Below are 8,977 nucleotides of genomic sequence, written 5' to 3'. Positions count from 1 at the left end.
CTTCCCCTCCCCCTGGGTGTGTAACCCCACATTCAGCTTGTTTTGTTTTGCTGGTAGAGTGGGAAAGTTTATTTCATTTCTTAATGGGCAGGAAACTTTGAAGGGGGCAATACTCCTGTTGCCTCTTGCCTCATGTTGTTACTGCAGCAAGGAGCAGCAGGAGAAGAGGTGCTCTGGATTGGTGTCCCAGAGCCTCGGGGTCAGATACTAGAGTCAGGAAGGGAGAGGGGGAGGGATCAGGGAGTGATGATGTCAGCCTGGAATGAGAGGGAGGGAGGGCGAGAGCGAGTGTTCCGGGTCAGGAAGAGGAATGAAAGGAGGGAGAAGAGCAGAGCGCCCAGGGACCTGTGCTAACGAGATAAAGTGATTGGCGAGCAGCAGGGCCCCCATAGGAGACCATAAGACGGGCTTCCCCTGCTACTCCTGCTCATTGGGCTTTCTGGAACTGGTCTAGGGGGGAGAGTTTCCTCCTCCAGTAGCGTGTTAGATGCTGGTTCCTGTTGCGGTCTTACTGCCTCTGCTGGGACTCGCAGTGGGAAGAGGAGGAGCAGGAGGGAGGAAGCTTTGGAACCCGTAGTGGGTTGCTGGCGACGGGGGCGCTTTGGAACCCGGCGGGGGTTGCTAGGAGGGAGGGGGGCGGACGCTTTGGAACCAGGCGCCGGCGGGGGCTGCTAGGGGGGCTCGCAGCCCTGCGCGGGCTGTTGAGGAAGGAGCGTCGGACCCGGCCGGGCTGCTGGGTGCGCTCCCAGTCCCGCTCTTGGCGCGGCCGGCAGTAGCCGGGAAGGCGGCGGCAGGGAGAGGCGATCCTGCCAGCCCTGCAGCGGCCGGACCCCTCGTGGGCGGCGCTGGCTGCTGCTATGTTTCATTGCATCCCCCTGTGGCGGTGCAACCGTCATGTGGAGTCCATCGATAAGCGGCACTGCTCGCTGCTCTCGGTGCCCGAGGAGATCTACCGCTACAGCCGCAGCCTGGAGGAGCTCCTGCTGGACGCCAATCAGCTCCGCGAGCTGCCCAAGGTGAGGCCCTCGGGGCGGGAGGCAAGGTCCAGGGATTAAATTGCCCAGCCGGGCTCATCAGCCTGGGCTGGGGCTCCTCCCCCTCCTCCGCTATTGTTACAGTCTGCTAGGGTCACAGGTGTCGGCTTTGTGGCGTGGCTGTAGCCGCCTCCCCGTGAGGGGCTGCACCAGGTGAACAGCCCCGGCAGGAGCCCGTGGGCCGGATAACCTCCCTCGGCACCTGCTGAGGCTGAGCTGGGAGAAGTGCTCGCGCTTTGGCCGCTCTCTGAGCTGTCACAAACCAGGCTCCCGGGAGGTGTTTGGAAAAGGGGCGTAAGGGGGGCGGCGGCAGCTCAAGAAGGGCCAGTCAACCCCCCCTGCCCCCCAAGGCTGTGGCCAGCTCTTTTGAAAACCTGCAGCTCCATCTATTCGAGAGCCAACTGCCTGATAAAGCAGGCAAGCTATAAAGCAGAAGGGAATATACTGGACTCCACCTTGAATCCAAATCCACTCGCACAGCTGGTGTTTCAGGTACAGCGTGTCCCCCCAAGGCTTGCAGCAGCGTGCGAGCCATACGGCTCAGTGGTGGTGGGTGGGTTCCCTTCCCTCCTCACATTAGAGCGATCCATCTGAAACAGTGCAGCTTCTCCCCTACCAGTCCCCCAAGGAGAAACCGCTGGGGGTGGGGTGGGAAGAAGGGTAGCTGCTTCTGCCTTAGTTTGGTGTTCACCCTCGTAGAGTATTTGCTGAGGCTGTTAGTACTAATGACCCAATAAACGTTTTAACCTCTGGTGTGACTTGGTGCAGTTCACCAATTAAACAAGAACAAACTTGTGATAGCAATGTTTGCCTAGCCAGGGTGTCATCTAAAAAACAAACAACTCCCTTCCCCCTCCATAAAAATAAAAACGTAATAGATCATAAGATCCAGGCAACGTTCTTTCTTCTAGAAGAGGAAAGCTTGTCAGAATTAATATAGTCTTAAATCAACAGCACAGCCTGCAATCAACTATTATCTGTCTAATTAAAGGGACACAAAAATAAAACTTGATTAAGTTAATTACTATTACTGATAGCACCCTAGATAATTGCAAGTGGAGGGGAAATTAAAAAAATGGTTTAGTTTACACCACCAGTGTTTATTTACTTCTGGTACTTTTCTCAGGTCTGTAGTATAAAAAATAAACCAATCAGTTTGGCTCTCTGGCTTGCATTCACATTCTGTCACAAATGTCTAAAGGGGCACTCCATTTCAGATCTTGTTAGTGTCAGAACATGAGTTAAAAGTGATTTTCAGATGCTACATGCTAATATTGTGGGTTTAAATAACTCTCTACTGTGTCTGAAAGGACGTGACCCGATCCAAATAAACAAAAGGAGTAACTTGACTATACATGAATTACTGTGTACACTACAAAGTAAACAGACTACATTTTACATCTATGATGAGGTTAGGTGTTATATGTAAAACACTCTTAAATGAGTTGTCACTGTCCATTTACGTTTAAGCCAACTATCTTCGTTTAAGCTTTTTAAACCAAGAGCAATATTTTTATTGATGTTGGTTCTAAATTCTGGGCCTAGGCTTGCTTGATAATGCCCATTTAATGTATTATAATGCAACTGGATTATCGAACTATATGCTGATTTTTGGTAACTCTAGTAGCAGAGGAAAATCATAATGTTGGATTAGTTTTTAGTGTTTCACCATGGCTCAAAGTGGTGTAAGTGGCCTTTCAGAAACAATATTTCAAAATCCTAGTGGTGTGGAAGTAATACAGTATTTGCTGTGGGAGAACTGGGGGGATTAAAGACCTGAAGCTTGCTGATGTGAATGACAATGACAACATCTATTCACATCTGTCTTTGTGCTGCTGAGTTATAAGTACACTTTAGTATATTAAAAAAACCTGGCTAGATTGAATCTGTAGGGCTGACAAATTCTCTTTTCCCCCCCATGATGATAGTGATCTTTCCTTTCTTGTATTCTGCTTCTGGAAACTGAATACGTGTGATTCTTATTTTGTTGTACTATAGATTTGCTCTTCCTGTTGGTATGAACTCGACTAGGTCATCAGTGTTCTGCTTCATTTACAGAAAGCATTCACCAGAATTTTCTGTGTAGTACTTTGTTGGCATAGTTTGTCATGTTTAACAACATTTCCTGTACAACTTCTGACAAATTAAAACTTGCTACTAATCTGTTGTGAAACATTAGGTGTTGCTACCATGAGTGTCATAGAAGCATTTTATGATTCTGAAAAAGCTACAGTCCAGAGTAATTTCAATGAATAACTAAAAAAAAAAAACTTTGTAAAAGGTTTTAGGATGGGAAAAGGATTAGCCAGTTGGTAAATTGTGGGTGTGTTTAGTTATTTGTGGGTGATGGTGTGCTACTTTTAAAAAGCATTTTCTTAGGTACAAACTTTGGATCCTAGTGAATTGCAGTGGTGAAAATCTAACACTGGAAATGAAACATGCTTAACTGGAAACTGAATTTAATAGGCAGCTGAATGTCTGTTAACTCAGAATTCAGTTAAAACAGCCTATGTAGCGGAACAGAAATGGATAAACCATAAAGGAGGAACTTTCAGAGGTGTCCAGTATTATTTTTCTGGGATCAGGGGAGTATAATTCATTCTCTGAAAAATAAATGATGGTTTTATAAAACAAGTTTTCTTAGAGGAGCTATGATTGTTTTTTGACTCTTTTGTAATAAGAGTAATTATGAAATGGTAAGGCGTGACTTTGCATAGTGAAACTAGGAGAAGTGTTTCTAACTGAAGGGAATACCTTATTGGTCCAAGTATCATCTCTTGAAATAATTAGACTCCCTGGAACAACAGGTTTGAATCTTGGCATGCCTGACTCAACTCTCCATCCTTATGAGGTAGATAAATCTAGTTCCACACAACTCAAGCTTGTGTGAGTCCTTTCAGGTATGCAGTGTAGTTGTAGCTGTGTCGATCCCAGGATATTAGAAAGACCAGGTGGGTGAGGTAATATTCTTTTATTGGACCAACTTCTGATGGTGAGAGAGGCAAGCTTTCGAACTCAGAAGAGCTCCGTTTAGCACGAAAACTTGTCTCTCTCACCAACAGAAGTTGGTCCAACAAAACATTACCTCACTCACCTTGCCTTTTGGATAGGTTCTCTCTTAAAGTGTCATCTGCTCTGCATGGACTGAACACCCTATGACTCTTTGTAAGAGTATGGCTATCTGACCAAAATTTTCGCTCCCTCTCAACTCCTTCCTTGTGCAGTGTACTGTGCTCTCATTGCTTACTGTAACTGCTGTCACTCTGCCTCAGACAGGGCCTTATTTCAGGGGTGCAATGAGAGTGCATGAGGGGGTAGTAGATCCTATTGAGACCTAAGGCTCTGTATAAATATAAAATTGCTCGGTGCTATAAATGCTAAAGGCAGAATGATCCATGCACTTCTTGCAGTCATTACTTCTTCTTTCCTGAACAGTGTTGTTGATGTCTGTCAGGTGATTCATACAATAATTTTTTCTGTCTGTTCCCTATGAGATCTTCTGCATTCAGCCTACTTAATGATGACTTATAAATCCTTCTCTACTCAGTGTATTGGGAGTCCCCCAGGTATAGAAAATAGCTGACGAATAAGAACAGGTGTGCTGGGGTTGCAATACAGCAAGAATCAGAGTTGCATCTTTTTACCTACCAAGATTTATTTTTATTTGAGAACAGTTGCAATCTAGTCTGAAGATTGTGCATGGGTTTTTAGAGGTACTTTATGTGTGGCCAATGCATACAGTTTATGGAAACTGGCTGTCATGATGTCCTTATGCTGCCTGGCTTATCAGAAGCATGTAAACACATTTTATTAGACTGCCTTTTGTAGTGTCCTATGGACTTTTCTTCTCCATTGTTCTACTGTGTGTCATTAACAACTTCTGATAAATGGACTCAACTGGGGTAGTGTCTGAATAGATATAAGAAATAACAACAAGTGTGTGTTATAATGCTCTTCTAATCTGTTGAGATCAGAGACCAGTTCTCTAAAAACATTTGCTGTAATGGAAATTTTAAAGTTGTGCTGTTTGGAATAAAACTGCCTTGGAAGAGTAATGTAAGAACTTAAGAAAATATATATATATATATATATATTGCACACAAGATGCTGTAGTCATACCTTTATATTAAGAGAAGAGCGAGGCACAAATTTTGCAAAGAATTGGTAAAGGGGCATGTTGTGACCCTCTCTAGGCAGAAGATGCCATTGAAATTATTGAGGTCTGTTTATGAACTGATGGGACAATATGGACCTAAATAGTCACAAATATTATTTTTATAGTGTGCCCTAAACCCACTATAATATTTTTATAAACAAATTCTCACACAAAGCAAATGACTCTTAAACAAGGCTCCCAAAGACTTCCTGAATTCAGCAAAACCCTCTTTAGTCCACAGTTAGAAACTCCTCTTGCTCAGTACCTGCGTTCGCCATGCCTGCCCAGGAAAAGCTGTGGGAAGTTAGGGTCTTGCGACATGCCTTAAAGTTCATTATGTGAAATGTGCAAGTGAAATCATTGCAGACCACAGAGTGAACTGATGCTGTGGCTTACTCTGCAACAATACACACAAACATTTGTTCCTGGTTTAAAATGTCGGTACTTGGGATTGGTTAAAGGAATTACTTAAGGCAATTCTCAAGGAACTAAGTAAATTACATACTTGACAGAAATGTTTTTGATTGTGCTGCTCAGAGTTGTAGAGGTTGTCAGTAGAGTAAGAAGTTACACTTCTGTAGACAGATTCTTCATGCCACCTGCTACTTCCTTATTAAAGGGCAAAGTCTGCACCTGAGCTTTTGCTGCCATGCATTAGACCTGATGTAGTTCTGTGGTGCTGAAGGACTGACTGTGGAGGGGCTAGGGAGGGGTCCTCAAGAAGCAACATAGTCCAGTGGATACAATACTGGACTAGATGTCCTGCAGTTTTGAGTGAGTGCTATTTAGGATGACCAGACAGCAAGTGTGAAAAATTGGGGCAGGGGGTGGGAGGTAATAGGAACCTATATAAGAAAAAAAAACCCCAAATTGGGACTGTCCTATAAAATCAGGACATCTGGTCACCCTAGTGCTATTCCTACCTCTGCCACAGACCTGTTGTGTGGCTCTGGGCAAGTAATTTCCTGTCTCTTTTCCATCCCATGCATTGCCAGTCATGTCTGTTTAAATATTCAGTTCTGTGGGACACATTTTGCACGCTACTGTGTTTGTTTGTCCAGTGCCTGGAACGATGGGGCCCTGATCTTGGAGCCTGTAGGTGTTTCTGTAACATCACTATTGATAATACAGGCAGGAGGGAAGCAGTGTATAGGGAATGAGTGAGATGTAGCCATAGTCTCACGTAAATACGTGGACACACTGGCCAAAATCTCAGTGTCATGCACTGCTACAGTCTAGAGGTCCATGCTTTGGCTGAAGGTTGGTGGAATAATTACACACTCACCGTATACAAACTTTTTGTCATTTTGCTTCAGGCAAGGATGAGAATTTGGCCTCTGTAGGCTTTGCTCTAAGGCAGTGTTTCCCAAACTTGGGATGCCGCTTCTGTAGAGAAAGCCCCTGGCAGGCTGGGCCGGTTTGTTTACCTGCCGCATCCGAAGGTCCAGCTGATTGCGGCTCCCACCGGCCTTGGTTCACCGCTCCAGGCCAGTGGGGGCTGTGGGAAGTGGCGTGGACCGAGGGACGTACTGGCCGCCGCTTCCTGCAGCTCCCATTGGCCCAGAGCAGTGAACCGCGGCCAGTGGGAGCTGTGATCAGCCAGATCTGCGGACGTGGCAGGTAAACAAACCGGCCCGGACCACCAGGGGCTTTCCCTACGCAAGCGGCGACCCGACTTTGAGAAGCGCTGCGGGCAACAGTCACTTTCGTAATCAGCTTAAGTGAAATCACAGTAGGACATTCTTAATTTTTGAAATGTGTCCACACAGAGACTTACATAGAAATAACGAAAGATGTGAATTAACTAGATTTTAGTTAGTTCATCTCCAGTTTGTGCATAGACAAGCTCTGAATGTGTTGCAAGGATTTCTGTAGAAAATCATAGACTACAGGGCTCTCTCTCTCTCTGTCCTACAGCCCATGATGCTGCATTTCCCCCCCAAAACACCCACCCATTCCTGAGTCAGAGCATTGTCGGGTGGTGAACGCTAGGAATATAAATCAGTGGTGGCAACTTGATTGGTTGGTGGCAGTAGCCTTCCATTACTCCACTCAAATTATTTAAAACACAAAAGCAGTCATGGAATTTATCCCCCAACTGTCACTAGCTTATTTATAGGTTCTTTGTTTCTAACATGCACTGTACTGTATGTTCTGGTAATTGGTCGCCTAAAAAATCCTTATAGTGTTGTATAGTATCTGATCTTGATTGGAGAAGAGTTTCTTGAGAACCAGCTGAGCAGCATAACTTCCCTGTGTGTAAACAAAGGTATCTGCTCTTTGTTCACCCGGTTCTTGTGTAGTTCAATCTCCCATAACTCTGAGGGTTAAGATTAAAAAGAAAAAGTTGATTTGGTTGACCAAAATCTAGGAGTTAAGAAAAAGACCTTTATAGTCCTCACTGAGTGCCTCTTTTTAACATACAGTATGTGATTGATTATATTTAGTTTTGACTGGAAAAGGACAATGCATGGCCACAACAATGTTCTTAGTCACTTGCAACCTTTTATTTATAAACCAGGTTTCATTAAACATATCCCTTCTTTACTCACCTGCTGGAAAGAGTGGAAATAGTTTTTTATTCTTTCAACTTAATTTGTAGTTAGCTATCATTTGCTATGGTAAAGAAACTAACCCTCACTGAAGAGTAGGGCCTTTTTAGGATTATTTTCATTTTTCTTAAATTCCTCTTTCACTCCAAATCTGAAGATGCTAGTGGGGTAAGAGACAAATAGACTAAACCCACAAAGCTTTTCTGAAAGGAAGCAAATACACATGCTTTGTGACTCACTTCATAAACATATTTATGTTCCTCAAACATGAAAAGGCACACACCAAAAGTTAAAAGCTTTCAAGTCTGAACATAAGTCTCCAGTCAACTAATGAGTTGCATTTCCCAATCTTGTTCTTTGTATTGGCCCTTAATAAAAATGTGTATCGGTAGTTAACTTCTTTACTTTCCAGCACTTGACCTATTACAAAGTTTGATTCAAACCAGTCTGAATGTTTAAAAACACATCCTATCAGTGCTGAACTGGTTGGACAGAAGTGCAGGTCCTTCAGAATTTTAGCAAATTTTCAGTTCAGCAGTCACGTCTTGTCATTTTACTTCTAACATTTAATGCAATGAACTGAGACACAAATGCTTCTGTATAGCTTTGGGGTAGAAAACTGGGTAGTCTTTTCTAGCTTTTAAAACTGAAGGAATGAATGGAGGATTACATTTCAGCTTTTCTTCCTGTTTTGCAGACAACCTGTGACCTTTGTGTTTGGGATCAGTTATGTTGGCAAGTAACGAAAAGGTTCCATGACTTCTCTGAATGGCTTTTCAGTTTTTGTCCTTGTGATGTTCCAATTTTTCATTAGATCAAGAGAGTTTTCCACAGAGACTGACACAGGTCTTGTTTACACAGAAAAGTAGAGTGGCTTAAACCAATGCAAACCTGTGTGTGGATACTCTTCTTTCATTTTAGTGTGGCTTATTTCAGTTTAGCCAGTTAGAGCAGGTTTAAGCTAAATCGAAATAGCCACTCCTAAAATGAAATGTGTATCCACATAGGTGTATGCATTACATTAAATTCACACCTTTAGTTAAACTGGTGCAATTTTCTGTGTAGACCAGCTCACAGTGGTGTGTGTCCTCCCTTTGTAATCTGTCAAGTCCCACTGAAATGTCTTGTAATTTCTATAGTATATTTAGTACCTCTTTGTAGAGTCCCTGTAAACTGAATGAGTATTTTTTTTTCTTTCCTCCCCCCGAAACTAGTGGGTAAACTAAAAAACCCAA

At 43.7% G+C, this 8,977-nt stretch overlaps 1 protein-coding gene across 1 annotated transcript in view; it reads left to right on the top strand.

Moving 5' to 3' along the window:
- The first annotated feature begins 663 nt into the window (after nt 1–663).
- LRRC1 (leucine rich repeat containing 1) overlaps nt 664–8,977 on the top strand; it is a 103,905-nt gene continuing 95,591 nt past the window's right edge. The window contains exon 1 of the mRNA XM_054024422.1: nt 664–1,016. Coding sequence (XP_053880397.1) covers nt 858–1,016 — 159 coding nt within the window. The 5' untranslated portion in view covers nt 664–857. The remainder of the gene's footprint in view (nt 1,017–8,977) is intronic.

This window comes from Malaclemys terrapin, chromosome 3 (genome assembly GCF_027887155.1).
Source record: "Malaclemys terrapin pileata isolate rMalTer1 chromosome 3, rMalTer1.hap1, whole genome shotgun sequence".
Taxonomy (NCBI): Eukaryota; Metazoa; Chordata; order Testudines; family Emydidae; genus Malaclemys; species Malaclemys terrapin.
The sequence above is the reverse complement of the archived record's forward strand: the minus strand, read 5'-3'. Positions and strand labels throughout refer to the sequence as shown.